Below are 20997 nucleotides of genomic sequence, written 5' to 3' on the forward strand. Positions count from 1 at the left end.
TTATTATCATTTCTCTTCTCAAAGTTAACTGTTTGTTAAATCCAAAGCCTTAAAACAACCTCTCTCCCTGACTCAGACAGTGCTTGGACCGAGCTGATGAGCGTGCCTTGTACTTCTAAGGTGTTTAGAAAAGCCTCTACTGTCTAAATGATGTTTGGTCAGTAAGTGAATCTGAATCAAAGCTCACAGGTCAGTCCTAATAATGTGAGGGATCAGCGAAGACCCAGCTGCTGTCTTCTGCCGGCCTCTGATCTCTCCTGCTGGATGATCTCATGGGTGTCTGTGCTTAAGTCCCCCTCAGCCCCCCAGAGGCCTGGTTTATCTGTCCTCGGCCACACACAGACTCTCACAGAGGAACATTTCTCAAAACTTTGAGAACAAAGCGGATCGGTCGTTGGCTGTGTCCAAATTGGAGGGCTGCGTTTTTCTTGGGCTGCACTGGAAGGCGGCGACCAGCGCACTCCAAATTCAACGACTCCTTCAAATGCGACCAACGAATTCTTCTTTTTTTTACCGATTTCAAGGATCGGTCCGGTGTATCCCTCTATGCTATACATATCCCAAGATGCATTGCGGCCGAACCTGGAGATTTTCTGACAACAGTGGTGGACTGTGAAGAGGGACCCGGAGTTCTAAATAATTGCACCTTTTTTATAATTACACCTCCAAAATTAAAAGTTGGATCAAATAAGCCAGGAAAACTTTGAGCTTGATGCTTGGTTCACTACTCCTCTCTGTTTGGAACTCAGGGTTGCTAGGCGACAGGGCATTTGCTGTAGGATAAAGACTAGACTCGTTCAAATTCGCAGCCGTTAACATCCGAAGGCCGCGGCCATTGAAACATGGAGCCTTGGAACTTGGACCCAACCGGGTTTTTGTTTACTAGACAACATAAACTGTTAAGTCTAGAAACCGTCAGGTCCTCAGATCTCGTTAGATCTGTTTATCATTTCGCGGAAGTCAGTTATTGTTTGTAAATAAAATCCTTAATTTTTTCATTTTCCGTCATCTGAGTTGACGGGGAATGACACAGATAACCCTAAAACTGTTCAATAAAACGGTCGATTTGGATGTTCTTCTCTCTGGCTGCAGGTCTGGATCCTTCTCCGTCCACCTCCACCGCCCAACCTAAGCAGAAAAGGCCTCCTGTTAAACGACCCGCGCCTCCTCCACCTCAAACCACCTCCCGGCGTCTGATGAGACTTTTAGAAGAACAACAGGATCCCACCTCTGCAGCTGCCACTCTGAGCCTCCTCAGGCAGAAGATCTCTCTGCCCCACCAGTCAAGGTGTCACCTGCAGCTCATGTCTTCCTCTGCACCCATAAATGTCTTCTTGTTTAGTTCTTGGACCCTTTTCCATTACACCCTCATCTTGGAGAATTCAAATCAAAGGCCCAGCTTGAACCAGCATTGAACTCTCCTCCTCCATCTCTTCTTCTGCAGCAGCTCCTCTGGAGCCGCTTCTTCTTCTTCTCAGAGCGCTTCAGGCCAACAGGCAGCTCAGGCTCCAGTGGTTCCGTTCGGTTTGGACCTCTACTACTGGGGTCAGGAGCAGCCCAACGCTGGCAAAATCATCAAGTAAGAGATACAAACAGACATGTTAAGATGACCTTTAGTTCATCCTCCTCACAACACCGGAGTGGTTTCTGCTACTAAAACCACAGTTGTTTTTAGAAATGCAGCTCTGAAGTCCTGCTGTCACTCTCTGTGCAGGTCAGCCTCACAGCATCAGTTCTGGGTTCCTGCAGAGGTGGAGGAGGAGGTGGAGAACAAGGAGCTGTTGGAACAGAGCAAGAGCCGATACATCTCCTTCCCCGGGAGGTTCGTCCCTGTCAGTCACTTCTGCCGGGCGCCGCTGGGGAGCGGGAAGCTGTGCCAGCGGCAGGACCGCCTCAAGGTGAGCGCGCGGCGACGGTGACGCCGTGAGAGCTCCTGGAGCTGCCAGGGGTTCAGCCGTGTCTGCCTGTCCTCAGTGTCCCTTCCACGGCCCCATCATCCCCCGAGACGAGGAGGGCCGACCCTGCAGGCCAGAAGACCGGCAGAGGGAGGAGCAGGAGGAGAGGAGGAAGAGGGAGCAGGAGCCTGGTGAGGGCCTTTTTTCAGCTTCTCAGGATTCCAGATTTTATGGTATTTATTAGCTTTACACCCACTTCTGACAGTTTTGGTCTACAGATGGAGCTTCTCTATCCTTTGTTTTATTGATTTTTCTTTCATGAAGCATCTTTTTGCTTCTGGTTTATCTTCTTTTTTGTTTTCTGTTTTCATTCACTGGCTTTTCTGGAAGCCCTGAAGAATTCTCACAATGGCCTCCATAAAATATATAAAAATGTAATTTACTAACATCTGATTTAGTTTAGAAATGTTATTTTAACTCCAAAACGTAAAATAAGCTGATATACTAAAAACAAACCAACAAAAACGCGTCTCTGTTGTAATCAGTAACTCTCCACTACAAAGTAATCCCTCAAGACAACAAATGTTATGATTTAAAAATACATAAAATAAATACATTTTATCACAATAATAAATGTCACTTTGTTTAGTTTTCATAAAATTGGTGGGAGAAATGCTGGCAAGTGTTTGTGGAACTGCTATGAAAGCAGAATGCAAACATTTGACTGTCCTGGAGCGACTGGACTGAGCGAGAGACTCCGCCCCCTTTTTGCGTTCCAAACAGGAAGTACCCGCCAGCTCAAATCCAATAGACTTCTGTAGAGAGATAAACAGATTTTACTCAGTCATTCTATTGGTCAGAATTCTTTCTCTGATACTTTTTTTTAACACATTCTTAATAATCCTAAAATTTTCTTTATTCAAGTTATAAACTGGCCAATCAGATGCCTCAGTAAACCATGTGGTGGCCCAATTGACAGATTCTCCCGAGCCCACTTTCAGTGGAAAGGGTGTGGCCTTCAACCAGCTCACTCCTGAATGGCGGGAGTAGTTGCCATACAAACGTTGTCTCTGTACTGCAGAAAAACGGCGACAAAATTTGCTTCATTTCACTGGAGTAAGGCCTTTTCTATGGGTGACACCGCACTCGATCAGTCCAGTTTTCTTGTACAGTCAATGTACTGTCAAATTTTATTATGAAAATAATAAATATCTGCTAAACTAAAGGCTGGAACCGACAAGAAAACTTTTGTAACTCTTTAAAACAACTGACCAAAAGAAAATGTTGTTCAAAGTAATATTTTTTTTGTTTGTTTGCCTCATGTTTGGCTGCATTTGTGTCTTTTTCAGATGTAAAATTTGCCAAAAATGACAATCCCTTTAACGCAATTTTGTTCTTTTCAGAGATTTTTTTTCTGTTTGCGTTCGAGAACATAAAAACGTTTAAAGCATGCTTGGTCAGCATGCCCTGAATGTAAAGGCATACATACATTTTTGTTGCGAGACCTAAGGGGATTTGTTGGCGTGCCAATCACTAGTACATGGTTTGTGTGTGTCTTTGTGTGTGTCTGTGTGTGTAAGGGCATCAGTGTTTCCTCTGAATGCCATCTTTCTGTTTGTGTTTTTTTGTGTGTGAGATGGAGAGGCTCTCCCATCTGCTGGATGTCCTCAGCCGACTGCAGGGTCTTGTTAACCAGCAGTTCAGTGTGTTTGTGTTGGGGGGGGCACTAGTGGTGGTGGGGGGGGAAAGGGGTGCCATGCAGTCCAGTGAGTTGTGAAATAGCATCTTTTGTTATCAACTACAATATCGATCCATGAGGCGATCCCCCCCACACACACACAGATCAATCTCATGGTGGTGGGGGTGGGGGGGTCTGACAGAGCTGATGGACCGCTGGCCTCAGCCCCCCCCCCCCCCCCCCCCCCCCCCCCCCCCTTCACCTCCTCTGTCAAATACCCGCACACAAACAAACAGGAGGACGCCGAAGTCCGCTTGAACTGTTTCTAGTGTCGCCGTGGAAACAAGTCCATCTAGAGAAAAATACTTTTTTTTTATGTCTTTCTTTCTTTTCCCCGAAGAAAAAACAATTTATAGGCTTTTTTGAGCCGAGGACACTAAAACTCACAAATTTACACCTAAAATATGGAAATTAGGACGTTTTCTCAGGAAAATTCCCATCATGCCCCATGGTTTTAGCTAGACTTCAGTTTTATGTCTGAATTCAGGAGGCAGTATTGACCACCACCTGTCTAAAGTTTGCCTGGAGATTGTTGAATCTTTCAGAATTATGACACTTTTCATTTTTCCTTTCTCCTTCATTTGCTGAAAGTTTTGTGGAAGGGTAGGGGGACTCGAACCTAAAACTGGGTCACATGACGCCCGCTGGTTTCAGTCTCAAACCGTCAGACAGAGCCGTTTGAAGCTCCTTTGTGACAGACGGCAGCAAGCAGCTGAAACAGGAAATGAATGCAGACAGCTGAGTGGACAGTGGGTTGCTACCAGAACTTATTTCTGTTGGGACGGACGTTTGAAGCTCTTCTATGGGGTCAAATCAGGATCAGCTTAAAGTGAATCAAAAACCAGATTATAAATGTTAGAAAAAAAAATTGAAAACAGTTTTAAACTTGACAGTAAAATTGTTTATTAGAAAAAAACTAGATATTTTTTTATTTTTAAATTTGAAACTTGTATAAAAAACTGTAAAGCTAAAATTGTTACCAGATGGAAAACGTGTTCATTTGTAACAGCTGCTGTTTTGCATTTTTAATTTGGTTTTTGTTTATTTCTCTCTTTGCTTTCGGTCATCGATTTACTTTTGGCTTTCGGAGTCGATCTTAATTTTATTTTTGGGGGTGGAGCTTTGAGCCCATTGGCTACCGGGACTTTCGCCTGTGCCATCCCTCCTCTGATGTGGCGTGATTACGCTCCCCCAACGTCGGGGGCAGGAATTGAATTGAACTGAAATGAAACTTAAAATTGAAAACCGAAAGCAAAGTAAAGATTATTATTTTACTTTTTAGTTACATGGTTGGGTTTATAGTTTTTTTTATTTAAGTTTCAAATTAATAAAGTTTCAAATAGATTTTTTAATTTACAATATTTACCTTGTGTACTTTTGAGTTTAAAACGATCTGGTTTTTCATTCTGATCCCGATTTGACCCGTCATCTTTGTGGAGGTTAATCTTTTTTTCTGTTTCTATCACTTCTTCATTTTAACTTATCTTAAATTATGACCGACACAAATTTTCACGCGTGCGGACGGCTAGTGAAGTCGCCGCACACGATAAAATAACCGTATTGCTCCATTTTAATTCTTTTTTTGACAAAGTCATGTCCGAATTCCTTCACTACTCAGTGCGTTTGCCATTATGTAGTGCTGTCCAAATGTACAATTCCAAAATCGAGTGCCCAAGAAAATTCCCAGAAGTCCCAGCTGCTAAATAGACTGGCAAATATAAACCACAATGCATTGCGTTTGAATAATTTTTGCGAAAGAAAATGCATATGAATGTATGATTTTATTAAATCATCAAACTTTTCATCTTCAGAACTTAGTGGATTTATAAATGATTGTCCCAAAACGCTCATATCAATTAGATTTTCACTTCGTGAAATCGATTACGTCACATTCGGCGTTTAAAAAAACAAAACAAAAGTAGTGAGAGTGGTGTCCGAATTGCTTTAGATAGTCCCGCGCTATATTGTTTTTAGATTAAGTTTAGGTTAGGGCGGGAATTCGGACACAAGCGTGGACAACAAAACATCTTCTTCTATGAATACACCTACATGAAAGAAGGGGTGTGCGCCCTCTAGTGTTCAACCGACGCATCGATTTCTGATCTATGCAACTGCTTAAACATTCGATATGCTTGAAACAAAAATTACATTTTTGGTAATCAGGAATAGAAATTAGTTATTAGAAATGAAGAGAAATTAACAAAACAAGAAAAACAATTATTAATAGATACCCACAGTTAAACTTAGTGTAGCCATCAGCCGTTTTTAGAACAGATTTTATGTTTTATGTATAATTGCCGGTGTGAAGCCAGTTGAGACAACTGTGTTGTTATGTTCGGCTATGTAAGTAAAATTCAATCGAACTATTATATGATTTAAAACCCATAAAATGCTGCTTACGCTCTTTATTTGACTCTTCGACGTTTTTGTTGGCATCTGACACAAACCGTCAAAACCTCTGACGTGAGAAGCTGACTGACAGGGCTGGGAAGGGGCTGATGCTGCCAGCAAACGTGGACGCGCACGGAGACGCGCACGGAGACGCGCACGGAGAAGCGCGGGGCCTCCGTGCTCAGTGGTGCGTAGCTTAGAGATGAAGCCACCAAAGACCCCAGATGCCTGAGTGGATGAGTGTGTGGCCGGCCCCTGCCCTCACACACACACCGACACACACCGACACACACTGACCCCAGCTGGAAGGGCTAAAAGGTGTTGACAGAGAAAAGAGCCCTGCTGCAGCACTGATTAACCGTCCTGTCTGCTTTTTTTTCTGTTTCTTTTCCCTCTTTTTGCGTTTGCTTCTGATTTAAACTCTCATAGAACAGAAACACAAATTCAGAGCTGCTGTCTCTCTGCAGATGTGAGTCTTAAGAGCTGCTTTAGGCTTTTGGAAACTCGGGGGTCCGTTCAGACGAAGGGGGTCAAACCTGCTCATAACCGCCACATCTGCCGGTGTGTGTTCTGACAGAAGGAGGCGGCCTCCACGCCGCCACCATCAGGCTGTAATTACCGGGCATTACTGCAGGTTTATCTCCCTTTCCGCCGCGGTACATCATTAAACCGGAGGTTTCTCTTCGTTTAGATCGCCGTTGCTCCGCATTACCGCCGCTTTTACTTTATCGCCCAGAATTATGACACTGCACTTTTCATTAGCGCCCGACCCGGATCCACATTAGCCGGCAGGAGGCTGTTTACCAGAGCGGCAGCGGCTCATTTACGTTATCGGCTGTAATGACTTTCATTACACTTCTCAATCAGAGTTTTTGTTCAACTTTAAGGGGATTTAATGGCTGCAAGAAGAGAGGAGATTAAACCAAACCAATTCCTTCATTTAAATGCAGATACTTTACTTTTAAGCTGCCAAAAAAAAACATTTAATAAAGAGTTTAAAGACCCACACGAATAAAAATAATATTTTTGAGGGTTTTTTACGTGCTTTTGGCATTTTTCTGATGAAAATGAAACTCAAAATTGTGTTTGAGTGTTTCTTTAGTCAAATTTTTGTGAATCAGACAAAACATTTTGTTAGAAAAAGATTGTATTTGCAACGCAGAAAATGGAGCGGAGCCACGAGCTTCCTGCCCCATTCTGATACATGGACTCGCAGACAAATAGATCCATGAACGTCTTAGTTTTCCTCGTCTGAGGATCAGAACTGGTAATGTTAGGTTGGGGGTGTGAGGGGCTGTAAGCTAGAGGGAAAGCATGTAAACAGAGAGCTCTCATCAACGGGTAGAGAACGGGGGGCGGGGTTACTCAATACCAGTGGTTCCGCCCACGACTTCTAACAAACTCCTGCTGCTTTGCAGAAACTATATATTAGAAAACAACACAATTTTTTTTATTTTGGCTCAAAACTACGGTGGCCGACAGGGCTCACACTTTATACAGAAGAAACAACCCAACGAAATAACCCGCAACACAACGACATAAACGCAGCAAGAGCATAAACCGCAGCACAAAGGAAATGAGGACTTTGTTTTCCTACCGGCGGAAAAAAAACAATTCAGTTTCAAACTATTCGGCGCTCCTGAGGGCTACGTGACATTTGGACAGGATTAAGGTGTTTTTTTACTAGATAACGTAATTTCTTACAAATATACGTTTGTCTAAAGATCTATCAGCTCTCCACATAGTGACATCTGCATCTAACGCTCTTTGTCTTTTTTTTTTTAAAGTACGACTTTTAAGTCGTAAATTTACAAGTTTTTATCTCATAAATGTACTACTTAAAATCTCTTAAATTTACGATAAAAAAGTCATAGATTAACGAGGAAAAAACACCAATGTTTTCCATTTATCGGAGCATAGCTTGAAGACGAAATATGTGGAGCCTTTTGTGAAGCTTTATTTCCGGATATGTTTAAAAAACAAAACCTTTGGCGACTCAAAATCAGATTATTTTCAGTGTATTCGGCTTTCCAGGGTTCGGTGTGGATAAAGCAGAGTTTCATCTGTAAAATAAGGAGCTCAGAGACACGTTTGGGTGTAGAGGATCGCTGCAGCCTTTATTCTCCTTTTCATTCACACACCCTGACGTTCATGTGTCATCTTACGTCATGAATCTGTCATCCAAACATAAATGCGGAAGTAAACAGTATTACATACGCCCCCTCCTCCAGATAAAACGTCCTGTTTCAACATAAAACAATAAAGAGGAATGAAAATAGTCTGTTATATTAGTGTTAGAACGTGAAAAATGCTAAAAAAGTGGTCCTCTTTCTCAGACGGAAGCGTCACACAGACGTAGAGATCTTATCTTTAATGGAGGAAGAAAGGCTTCAGGTGAACAGCTGCAGAGACACCGGTGTCTTCATCATCGAGCTGCAGAGGTCCTGCAAACCACCCATCAATAAATAAAACATGAATAAATCATAAATCAAACAAATGAGCTTCCAGACACAGGGCTCCAGACTAACTTTTTTCACTAGGAGCACAGTGGCCCCTAACTGAAAATTTTAGGGGCACAACCAGAAAATTTAGGGGCGCATACCGTAAATCAACATGCTGACCAAATCTACTAATTTCCACTGTATAACTAATAAATACTTTAATAATAGATGCAGAAATAAGAATGTGCTGTTTCTAATTCAGTGTCACATTTTATTCTTCACTTTTGAAAATGCAACAAGAAGGTAAACTGACAGCAGCATCGCTGTCATGACAGTACAAATAGTAAAGAAAATGGATGGAAATTTATCTTTGTGACACCAAATAGGTGCAGCCAAGATGCACAATAAGCGTGTTTGAGATCACCCAGGTGAACTCAACGCTGCACAGATCACCTGGTGTGTGACATATATTTTTGTTTTTGCTCCAACATCAACTGTCAATCATCACAAAAATATCGCGAGAAAGGGGCAAACCTACCCGGACACAGCTGGAAACTGAACTGACTGAAAGCTGCCCTACAGACTACAAAACAATGCATTATGGGACATGTGTCCTGATGGTTTTTGTAGTTGAGTGATTAATTAAAATAATTTAAAATACCAATTCATAAAAAAAGGCTACATGCATTACAAAACATTAAAATAATCGTAAAATAAATATATAATAACACAGATCACACTAAGGGGGAGAGGAATATTAAAACGAAATTGAATGTTTAGGACAACTCCAACTTCCTGTTGTCCTTTAGTCTTGCTGCAGATTCGCCTTTATCCCACAGCGCCCCCCCCCCCCCCCCCCCCCAGGCCTGGTCTCCCCAACGATCCAGGCGAGGTGCCGGTTCATCTCAAACACGTCTATCGTTGCATTTTCCCCACGTAGCCCCGTTTTCAAGCCCCGTTAGCTGTCACGCATGTAGGTGTGGGACATTTATTCTTCCAGCTGACCCGACTCCCGCGGGAGCGGTGTGCTGCCGTAACAGCCGTGCATAAACCGTTTGATGCGCCGCCGTAACCGTAACCAAAACTTAACCTTCCTCCGGGTCTGTGTGACCCAGAGAAAAGTTCAGCACGGACTGCATGTATTTAGAAAATTACGAGCGAATAGATACGTTCTAGAAAGGAAAGTAAGGAACTCCTTAATGTGGTCCGGGGAGGGAGGGGGCTGTCAGGTGTCCTGCTTTCAAGCCCTGTCATTGTCCCGCCCCCAAGAGTCATTTACCCCATTGTGATTGGTTGGTCATCTCCGTGCACGACAATGAAAAAGTGTCATTCATTAAAACTGGCGGGCTGCAGTAACATTAAATTTTCATTTAAGGCGGGGGCTGCAAAATATCATCTTTGGGGCCGCAAATAGCCCGCGGGCCGCGAGTTTGAGACCCCTGCTGTACACTCTGGCACTGGTACACTAGCCGCAGGCCGGAAGAACGAATCAATAGTTCGCTTATTCATAGTTCAGACGCACATATCAGGTTGTGATGACATTTGTCTCCGTTTCCTTCCCACAGATGTTAACGCGCGCGCGAATATCTCTAGGCCCCGCCCCCTCCACATATTTTAGCCACTTCTTCCACTTTCGGCTTCTCCCATCAGGGGTCGCCACAGCGATCGAGTCGCATGGTAAATTTGGCAATGTTTTACGCCGGATGCCCTTCCTGACGCAACCTTCTCAAACCGGGCTTGGAACCGGCAGAGGTAGAGAAGGGAACAGGGAGCAGCCCGGAGTCGAACCCGGGTTTCACGGACGGAAGGCGCCGCAAACCAGCACGAGCTAAACTGGCTCCTTACAGTGACTTATTCTTCTCACACGCAGTGGCCGCCTCACAGACGGGCATCGCGCGAGAGTGTGTGCTCGCGTTTCATGAGTATGTGCGCGAGTTTGTGTGTCTGCCTGCGTGCGTATGCGCTCGCGTCTCAGATTATTTCATTGATCATTGACGTGCCCCTTGCACATTTAATGTATAAAAAAATACGGAGGGTGGGGGAGGCAAATTTACTGGTCGCACATGTGCGACTGGATGTAAAATTCAGTCGCACACTCTCAAATTTTGGTCGCAAAATGCGAGCAATTGGTCGCAGTCTGGAGCCCTGAGACATTTGGAACGTTGAGTTTAGTGGGTCTGCTCTGCTACTGCGCGGCGTTCACCTGCTGCTCTTTATGCTCACTTCCACTTTAGTCTAGTAAAATTACGAGACTTAAGACTTAAAATCTCCTAATTTTAATTTTTTTTTTTTGGTGGTTATTTTTTTCCCCCCGCTGATAGGAAAAAAAAGTCCTCCTTTCCGTTGTGCTGCGGTTTATGCTGTTGTTGCGGTTATGTTGTTGTGCTTCGGGTAATTTCGTTGCGTTTTTTCTTCTGTGTGTAGTGTGAGCCCTGTCGGCCACCGTACAAAACATCATAATCATGATCAAAAGACCACCGAGAACGCTGTGAAAATAGATCAGAAGATGATCTTTAAGCTGCAGCTTGTACATTATTCAACATTGTTGCACACATTTAAACTTGAATTGTATAATTTTTGTTTGTGTGTGAACGCATCGATCTGGTTCAGTGTCAATTTTTTATAGAAGTTGAACCTGATATTTCTATTAAGATGCTGTTCCGTGGCTTGAAGAACCTCCTTTAAGTGTAGCCTTGTTGTAGGACTGGGTGATAAATCGATTTTATCTAATAATTTAAATTTGCCGTTCAGGAAGAATCTTTTGTGGAATCAAATTTTTTTTTCCCAGCATCCCACTGCCTTAAGCTTCCGTTGTTCGGAGTAAGGTCAGCCCAGCCATGAAAATGGCAGCTAGCAAAGAGGAGTTTGTTCCCGAAACGAGAACAGTTTCTCCTGTCACTTGGAACTGGTTCGGTTACGGTTGTGAGGTCAAACTTGGAGCATCAGATACGGTTGGAGGCTGTTGTTACCGAAAGTGGGAGTACGACAAATTAGTTTTAACGGCTGAATCAGAAACCGTGTTCCTCTCTACATGAAATGCGCTGGCTTCCAGCTCTAACAAACCTTTTTACTGCTTGTATTTAGTTGCACCTTGTGTTCAAGCCAAACTTAAAATGAAAGAGTTTTTGCTTAAAAGAAAGAAGAAAAAAAAGTAAAGTGGAGGAAATGGAATAAAATCAGGAATGGAATTTGGGATTTGGAAAAGATGTGAGATGTTGGTTTTTTTGGCCTCATTGCCCGGCTCTACTTTGTCGTCTCACTTCCACTGCATCAAATTTGATTTACCTCCTGGAGCATCTGGAACCTCATCAGCCTGAGTTATCATCCCAGAGGCCGTTTACAGCTGGACTTTGGGGCGACGGCGGAGTTTATAGGACTGGGGGGAGGGGGATCGTGTCAACAGGAAGAAGTTATTACCCTTAACGGCGGGCGGGTGACAGGTTAACGGATCTCTGTGTCGCAGACTGGCGAGATGCGGAGCTGATGCGCGACATCGAGGCAGCGACGGGGGAGGACCTGGGCTCCGATCGCTTGGGCGGGAAAAAGAAGAAAGGGAAGAAGAAGAAGAAGTACCCCAACCTGAGCGACCTGAAGCAGAGCAGCGACACGTCCCGGTCCAGACTGGAGAGGAAAGTCTTCAACAAGTACGTGGGGGCAGCAGGCATGTCCTGTGAGGAGGGGGGCGGGGCTTAGATCACCTGACGAGCTTCTGCTCCGTTCTGCAGGAGCACCATGCGCAGAGTGGCTCAGGTGCTGAGCAAAGCCGACAGGAGGAAACACGACAAGTTCTCCAATCAGTTCAACTACGCCCTCAACTGAGCCGCAGGTCTCCACCGCCAGACCCCTCCCACCTGAGACCTGCACTTCTGTGGCATGAGGAAGACATGATCGCCATGACGACGGAGAGTCAAACTGTTCTTTAACAACTAAACTTTGGTGCTCTGGTCTTATTAAATGGAATGTCATACATGTGGGATGATTTGATTGGATGTTAGAAGAAGTTCAGGGATCTACACCTCAAAGTCCTGATGAAGATCCATCAGCAGCAATTTACCAACTTTTAAGCTACTTTTTGTTGTCGTTTTTCTCCTACTGATTATGTTTTCGCTTATTTTCCCGCTCAAATGAAGTTGATGTTTCATTGTTTAAATTAAAAATGACTTATACTTCCCAACACATTTACGTAAATTGTGTATTTTTTACTCAAAAGTTTCTACTTGACACTAAAATATCAGATTAGTCCTGTTCAATGATAAATACTTAAAGTTATTTAAAAAAAAATAGAAACATTTGATTTTCTTTTACATAAATAACATCTGTATACCCTGTCAAAGGTCTGAACTGTTCTGCTTCACTAAATATTCTAAAACTTGCTGAATCATCTTGAATTTTCTGTTTAAGAATCTGTTTTTAGGTTTCTCCAGTGGTGAGAAGTTCCCAAACATCCACGCAGATTTATTTAACTCTGAAGAACCCATGGGGACATTTTTTTAAGTATATCATTATTATTATTATCTATTTTTGGCTGTCTAAGTTTGGTTTATTAGGCGCCTGTTGATTGCTGCTAAAAACAAAAATCTGTCAAATTGACTTTAGAAGCCTAAAAGGAAAAGGTTCTTTTGTTCTCAGGGGTTTTCACATCTATTGTTCGGATAGTTTTGTCATTTTAATTTTTTCCACATTATTATTTCAAGTTTTTGAACTAATTTCTATTTATTTAATTGTTCAGAAAGGCTGAACCTACAATAAAATGCTTTTTTTAACATCTGGTATTTTTCTGATTATGGAGAACGAATACAAAGAAAATTAAGCTTAAAATAAGTTTGAGTATTAATTGATTCGATTTGTTGTGAATCAGGAGCAGATGAAAAAAACGCTGTATGAAAAAGATCATATTTGTGACGTAGAAAATACGCTGGGTGGGGCCACAAGATCTCTGCTCTGGTCTGGCTGAGTTCTAATGCCGCTCTGCAGAAACTATGGGAGAAAACAACACAGATATTTTTATTTTGGCTAAAAAAAAACAGCATCGTCATAATAATTTAAAAAAAAAGAACTGTGAACACTTTGAAAATAGATCAAAAGATGATCAGAATCGGGTCTTTTATAAGCGTTATATGTGGAGTCTGGTTCTTATCTCAGACCTGATCGTTTTTCTTTAATGTCTGTCTCTAAACTTTAAGTCTCCTGTTGAATATTCTATGAAAAGGTGACAGATCACACGATTATGGCATTTGTTTCAGTCAAACTTTGGTTTGTTGTAGGAATGGATACTGCACTGCAAAAGCAGGTACCGTAGAAATAAGTCCACAATTCTTCAAATTTGAAAAGAGTTTCCTTAAAAAAGCAAAAAAATAAAATAAATCTGCTAATCGGGTCAGAAAAATAGTCAAGATTTCTTATTTAAGATCAAAATGTTGGTCACTAATGCATGTTTTGTGAAATTATTATGCTACTGAAAAACATTTTTGATGCGATATTTTTCTTTCAAGACAGAAAATAAGATATTTCTTGACATACTTCTATAGGGTTCAGTTTTTGTGGTTTTATGTGCTTAAATGTGCAGATTTAATGATTGTTCACGTTTATTAATATGTATTTCCCAGCTGAAGTGGAATCCTCTACGTTTGTTTTTGGTTTTTTTTGGCATCATCGGTCACATGACACCAGAACTACCAGCAACCCCCCACCCTCCTTCCGGTTGGATGAACCCCTGACATCCTTCCACCTCCCGACACGAGCTCGCACAACCACATGGAGTTCCTCTTTTTTTGTTTTGTTTGGTTTTTGTTTTGTTTAATCATCAATATCAAAGGACAATACCATGTGGAGGAATCGGCACATCCAACCCGCTCCATGGAGGTCAAAGGTCGAGGAAAGGTCAAAACAATCACAGCTGGAGATACACAGTACTGACAAGGATCAAGCCATTCCTTAAAGCATAAATGATGGTTCAGGCTTTAAATAAAATTTAAAAAAAGACATGGAGAAGGGAGAAACCATCTAGCTGTCTATCACATGGTTTAAAAGCATCCAGAAGGTGTTACAACATAGATTTATGTACAGTTTCTGGTAGATATTCTATCAAAATAATCCCTTTAAATTAAAGCCTCCCCCCAGTAAAAAGTCTGCGGTGGGACACTTGTCTACAGGTGTGTGCTGTAGAAGGCGGGGGCGGCGTAACTCTGCGTCCCCAGCATAAACGGAGACAGGACGTGGCTGGCGGTGAGGAAGGGCAGCTGCACCAGGCTCCCTGCGGGGGGGTGGTGGTGGCCGCCGTAGCCCGCATGCATGGCCAGGTGGCCGCTGACCGGCGGGGAGGGGCTCAGGGGGCTCAGGCCCCCCAAGCCTCCTCCGGAGCCTCCCCCTGCGCCCCCGGCGCCCCCCGCTCCTCCTGCTCCGGTGGGGGCAGAGGTGTCGGCTCCAGGGTTCTGCTTCTTCCACTTGGTCCGGCGGTTCTGGAACCAGATCTTGACCTGGGTCTCAGTCAGCGAGAGGGAGAGGGCCAGGTTGAGGCGCTCGCACACCGACAGGTAGCGGGTGGACTTGAACTTGTTCTCCAGCGCCACCAGCTGCTCGTAGGTGAAGGCAGTCCGCGCCCTACGAGGCTTCCCCGATTTGGAGTCCGAGCCAGAGCGCTTCCTCTTGGGCTTGGCCCCCTGTCCTCCCGCGGCCTGGCCGCCGCCCATCGGACACCCCGAGCCTCCGCCGGGGCTCTTGGCGTCCCTGCCGGGGTCCGAGTGGCTGTGCTGGCCCAGGTCTCTGTCTCCATTGGTAGGAAGAGCAGAACTGCTCTCCTCGCTGCTGTAAGTCCCGTCCGGAGCCTCGGAGTCTGGAGTCCCGGATCTGTGGAAGTCGTCCTCCTCCGGGCTTCTGTAGACAAACCCCTCCTCTGAAAAACACAACCAAGACCTGAGTCCAACCGCAGGAAGCTGCAAATCTGCATTCAAGCAGCCATACTTTCAATGAGAAATTTCATTTTAGCTCAAACTAAACGTGCAACAGTCTGCAGAATTTCTGCAAAAACTAATCGGATCCACTCAGGGATGCATGGAGAATCATCTGCTCTGAAAAACATGGAAGCTGCAGAACTCCACAGGCCTGACAGGAAGTGTCCTGCCTCTTCCTCACAATAGTTTACAAGACTTTTCCCATCATGCATCTCTCCACATACCTGAACACCTTTTATATTTCTGATTTTATCCACATGTATCTAAGACATATTGTTATATATTTTTATTTCTGTTTTAACCCAGAAAGCACAAATATACTTAGTTTTATCAAAATAAATTCAAGAAACATTTACAGAGGAAAAATAAGACAAAAAAACTCAAGTAAATCAAGTGGTTTTCATTTTTGTGTCCATTTTACTGGTAAAAAAAAAAAAGGGAAAATTATGATTCCAAGTTAAAATAATTTTTTTTTTACAGAAACCAAAGTAAATTTGGGCCTAAGTTGAATCACACTGTTATTGTTCACAGCTTTATTTGATTAGTAAAGTTAATTGTTTTTAGAGTTTTCAGATAAAAATATTTAGTTAAACTATAAAACGAATTTATTATTTTTTGTGATTTGGTAAAAGCCAAATTGTCCAATAAAACTTTTTTTTAAATGTGTTTTTAATATATTAAAATAATAAACCTAAACCAAATAGTGAAGTGTACTTTCTTTTTATATATTCATTAATTTATTTAATTTAAAGTTTTAACGGAAGTTCCGTTGGGTCGTTGTGAGCATGCGTGAGAAAAATGACGGAAGGCCCGATCAGCTGGACAGAAGCCGACCAGAAACGACGATGTGGAAGAAAAAGGAGCGCGGGTTCTCTTATTTTTTAGAAAAAATGTCCTGGAAGTTCAGTCGATCAAGACTTGGAAGCAAGAAAAACATCCATAAGCGGAGAAAAAGATGAATTTACGGTAAGAAAATGAAGCGGAAACAACGTACCGAAACAAACAGAAGGCGCAACACTTCGGCCAGCAGTTTTAATACAAAAATAAACCATAAAAATGATGTTTGTTTGATAGCATTTAACAGATTGGCTTATATAATTACCCCCGTTTAAAAAAATTCAAACTGTCACAAAAGTCACATCTTTGATCTTTAAAGGTTTTTTTTCTGATTTAATTTTATTTGATTTTTTTTCTCTCTAAAGCACAGAAATAATCTGAAAATTCAGTGAAACAAAACCACATTTATTTTTGAGAACTTTGTTTCAAACACCAAAAAAAAAGAAAATCACTGAAAAAATATTTAATACAGTTTTGAAAACGAAAAAGAGACAAAACACTTTAAGATTAAAGATATTTTGTTTTTGTTTTTTTAAATAGTTTTGATAGCTGGTTTCAATTTTTAGAAGTTTACAAACATTCTCTAATTTGTCTTTTTATGCAAATGTATCTTTTTCCATTTTTCTCTACATAAAACTATCAGAACTTTTTTCGTTTTTAGAAAAATTACATACATTTTATAAAAGGGGAAAGGGACTAAATAGTAAATAAAAAAACATATATACATTTGTTTGGTTAAAAACGAACTTCAATAGATTTTTTTAAAGAACCAGATGATCAAAAAGTTACACGTGTAAAATATCAGCAGCTGATTACAGATAATGGACTTCAAATTTCCCACAATAAAGACCTGCTATTCACGGATCAATAACACGCACGCGCGCACATTCACGTGCACTGCCTGTTACAAATCTTATTCAAATGCTCTTAAAGATGCGCCCTTTTGTTTTGAAAGTTAAATCTTACTTCCTGTTTTAAACGCTTGCATTTCTGTGTTTGAATGGACTAAATCATTATTTTAAAATGAGCTTTTAGTCGTTTTGTGTCTCAGCTGTCCGTGAACGCCGCTTCAGCGCTGTTATTTATTCCCGACATTGAACGCATCCTCACGTGAATCTGAATTTAAAAATGAATTTAAGTTGTAAATAGAAACGAAAATGTAGTCAAATGATCGCTATGAATTGGTTTGAGGCATTTAAACTAGAATGAAACATAATTGAAGATTTGTAAGTTTAAAAAAAAAGGTTTTATTTTTTCTCTGAATAGGAAAAAAAGGTTGTAAGAAAACGAAACAAATAGAAATAGGCGCGAACAGTTAGTGTTGTTTGTTTGTTTCCTGAGTTCGGACTTACTGCTCTGGTATTCCTCCGCTCCGTAGCAGCTTTTGCTGGCCTCCATCCGGACCTCCCGCTCCGCCGAACCTCCTCTCTGGTTCCGCGCCTCATAGTCGCCGGGCTCGCGCTCGCGCTCGGCGCGGAGGCTCGTGAGCTGCTGGTGCCGCCGGCTGCTCGTGAACTTGTTTGGGTCCAAAATGTCCAAAACGGAGAAGGAGGTGGTTCGGTGGACGGTGGGGCCCTAAAACACGAGATCAATTAAATGCATCTTTAGGAATTATTATTGATATAATTACTATTTGAAGGTTTACGCAAACAACCATAACAAGAACAAATCAATGGCAGAGATTAGGAGTAAAAAAAATCTGTCATGTCCTTTTTTCACTGCATATTGTTATTGACTGATGGTCATATTCTTAATTTAGTTTTTTAAATTCGATGTCTTTAAGTGTGAACTTCATTTTCTCACACACTGCCTTTCCTGTCGCTCAAAACCCAGAGATCATCTGGGATTAGTAATCCGGTGGGTCCCGTAATCCCACATGATTTTCAACAAGAAACTCTCTCGATGAATGTTTAATGTTTGTTCTGTGCTTTTCGGAGGAATGCTCTTATTTTCAGAAAGAATCTTAAAAAAAACAACAACCGGAAACTGTTTTGGAGTTTATCTTTTTAACATACTTTATGAATGTTTTTTTTTTTTTTTACTTTTGTCTTGATGTATTGAATGTTTTTATAATAATTATTAATAGAAGATCCCAATATTTTTGTTCTTAAATTACAAAAAATGATTTATTTCTACAGGTTTCAAGTCTTATTTGATTTTCAAATTTAAGTTTAAACACAAATGACAACTGTCAGATAGATTTTCAGAAATGTGGTTTTAAAAATGTTAAAATAATTAATTTAAATCTTTTAATATATCTACCATGAATGTGCTTTTATTGAGCCGAACTCCAGATATTTTCATTCTAAAGAAAATAAACAAAATACATTTTTTTGTATTCTTCTTTGACTTTTCTTTTGGTTACTTTTTTCTTTCTTATAAATATGAGAGTCCGTGATTCGGTCTGTACCTGTGGTGGCGCGGCCAGCACCGGGTTGGTGGGCGGCGGTTCGGAGTGGTTCTCCGCGGCCTGAGCGTCTCTGCCTCCGGTCAGAGCGCCCGGGAAGAGCCGCTTGTCCTCGGCGGGAGCTCCGTCCAGCGTCTCTCCGGTCTCTGGAACCCCCAAACTCTGCCCCCCGTCCCCGCCGCACGGCGCCCTGTCCCGGTTCGGCACGGCCTGGACTCCATCCGGTCCCGGTACCGCTCTGTCCCTGTTCATCACTTTACTGTCCCATACGCTGCTGCCTGTGCGGATCCGGATCGGGGGAGAAGGAAGAGGAGGTGCAGACGGGGAGGACCTGACGCCTCAAGGGGGTCCCGTCCCGCTCCCCATCAGGGTCTCCGCAGCCCCGAAACTTTTCCACAGAGGGCCCACGCGAGTCCTGGTCCGGCCAGACGACGAGCCTCTCCTCCTGCTGCTCCTCCTTCCGCCGCGCGCGCAGCTTCTCCGGGGGTCTGCTGCCTATGGTTACGTGCCCTCACGCGCGCATCCCAAACCGGAGCTCCGCACGCGCCGTGTGTCTGACCTGGCTTAGGCGCGCTCTCAGGTAGTCTAAGAGCAGCTCGCGCCCCTTCTCTCTCCCCTCCTCTCTTGTGTCCCTCCCCCCGGGGCTCTCGCGCATATTCACGCGCTCTTCTTCACCTCCGCGTCTCTAATTGGCTACAAATTAATCCCGCGTGCCCTAATTGGCTATTATCTCGCTGCTACGTGCGTGAGGCGGCCCCTGCGTCTCTGCGCCGTTAGTACTATTGTTATTTTATTATTATTATTACTTTCAATCTTTTTCTACAAAGAAGTAAAAGAAAAAAAGCAGAAATTAAAAAAAACACACAAAACGGTTGAAAATATTTGACGCGGTGCTGCACGCGCCCCGCCGCGTGAACGGCTCCGTTATTAGTTAGTGTTTAAACATAAAGGCAGCTCTTATCCCGCATGCAGATGGAGGGCAGGGCCTCTCCTCCAAACTCAATTACGGCCTGAATAAAGGCGGTGATGTCCCCGCCGCGGTGAAATATCGATTCTTAATCCTTGGCAGTCATTACTATGCCAGAAAATAATAGAGCACAGAATTGGATTTTGATTTAACACGCGACGTGTTTATTCTAATGCGAGGGACTTAATATTCGAGGAGGCTCCTCACTACTTTTTTTTTTATTTTGTTGTGGAAGACATTAAAAAAAGATAGAGAAAAGAGGAGAGGTGATGGGACGTCCTCCTCCTCTGCCTTAATACACAAGGTCAGCTCCATGTAATTGCCTTGCTCAATGATCCTTTGGAGGAAGAAATTAAAAGTTGGACAAAATAATGGCTGAAACAATGGGACACGATTAGCCAATCAGAGAGCTCAGCCCATTTCAACTTCCTGCCTTTATGGCTTTATTTTAAAAACCTCAATATATTAAATATCTTATTCACCTTGGGAAATATTAGCATTTTAAGAGGAGGAGAGCTATAAAGCAGCCCAGAGGTGCAGCGGGACAGGAAGGAGGAAGGGGGAATTCTGGTTTATGCCCCCAATTTAGGAGCACAAAATGGGTCAAGTATCAATAAATAAGTTTTACCTTCTGTCTGGACTCATTTGGAGGAACGTCTGGGTCAGAACGGAACCGAGCCCTTTGACATCTATGTGAATCGATGGAATTCAGGGAATCTGCAGCTGAAGACAGTAATCTGATGATGATGATGATGATGATGATCTTCATAAAACCTTCCCCATCAGCTGCTCTCATGTTGGCTCGTTGGGAGGATTCCCCAGCCCCCCCCCCCCCTCACTGTGCACGTAGGTGTGTGTGCTGGAGTGTGTCGTGTGTCTATAATTATTCTAATGAAGGTTAACGAGCTCTGCAGCCTCCTCTTTATTAAATTAATCTCAGCCAGTAATGAATCATAATTACTATAATTAGCAGCTTGAGCCGCCTGATCTGCTGGCGGCCGGTTTGGAGCGCCGTGATGACAACTGCAGGATCTCAGACGCGCTCATGGGAAGCCTTTGCTCATTTCTGTGTGTGTTTAGGTGTCATCTCACACCGGTTGATGACTTCAGATGCTCATTTGGGTTGGGGGGGGGGGGGGGGTCCAACTCCCTCACATGCCTCCTCCTCAGTGAAAGCAGACCTGGCATGTGCTGCTGAAGTGTAGCTCATATTTTCTGAGCTCACGGGTTGGTCTCAATGACACTTCAAAGATTGTGTCATGGGTCATTTTTGACCCGTGAAAAAGAAATAGAAAAAGGGATTGTTTGTTTTTGTTCATATCTTATGGGTCATTTTTGACCCGGGAATGATTTTTTTTTTATGTATACATG

General features: G+C 42.8%; 2 protein-coding genes across 5 annotated transcripts in view; one reads left to right on the forward strand and one right to left on the reverse strand.

Annotated features, from left to right (window-relative positions):
* uvssa (UV-stimulated scaffold protein A) overlaps positions 1–12843 on the forward strand; it is a 38460-nt gene extending 25617 nt beyond the window's left edge. For 2 of the 4 annotated variants that reach the window (XM_078953754.1, XM_011480545.3), the window contains exons 10-15: positions 1093–1288; positions 1445–1579; positions 1715–1898; positions 1975–2086; positions 11929–12109; positions 12191–12843. In XM_078953754.1, coding sequence (XP_078809880.1) covers positions 1093–1288; positions 1445–1579; positions 1715–1898; positions 1975–2086; positions 11929–12109; positions 12191–12284 — 902 coding nt within the window. In that variant the 3' untranslated portion in view covers positions 12285–12843. The remainder of the gene's footprint in view (positions 1–1092; positions 1289–1444; positions 1580–1714; positions 1899–1974; positions 2087–11928; positions 12110–12190) is intronic. The other 2 variants (XM_078953755.1, XM_023959384.2) reach the window with 1 other exon arrangement.
* A 1388-nt stretch (positions 12844–14231) lies between these two features.
* nkx1.2lb (NK1 transcription factor related 2-like,b) lies at positions 14232–19299 on the reverse strand. Its single transcript, XM_004073666.5, has 3 exons — positions 18663–19299; positions 17605–17827; positions 14232–15357 (listed from the first exon to the last, which is right to left on the reverse strand). Exons 1-3 carry the CDS (start codon positions 18909–18911, stop codon positions 14612–14614), a joined length of 1218 nt encoding a protein of 405 aa, XP_004073714.3. The 5' UTR covers positions 18912–19299; the 3' UTR covers positions 14232–14611.
* Positions 19300–20997: the final 1698 nt, after the last annotated feature.

The sequence above is a fragment of the Oryzias latipes genome, chromosome 10, assembly GCF_053564925.1.
Source record: "Oryzias latipes strain Hd-rR chromosome 10, Olatipes_Hd-rR_3.1".
Taxonomy (NCBI): Eukaryota; Metazoa; Chordata; class Actinopteri; order Beloniformes; family Adrianichthyidae; genus Oryzias; species Oryzias latipes.

Bases quoted from the DNA above. Each gene is read 5' to 3' on its own strand.
- nkx1.2lb (XM_004073666.5), bottom strand. From the start codon at position 18,911: ATGAACAGGGACAGAGCGGTACCGGGACCGGATGGAGTCCAGGCCGTG. The intron at 17,828-18,662 runs GTACAGACCGAA...CTCGTGTTTTAG, and splicing joins TGCTGGCCGCGCCACCACAG to GGCCCCACCGTCCACCGAAC. The intron at 15,358-17,604 runs GTAAGTCCGAAC...TGTGTTTTTCAG, and splicing joins AGCGGAGGAATACCAGAGCA to AGGAGGGGTTTGTCTACAGA.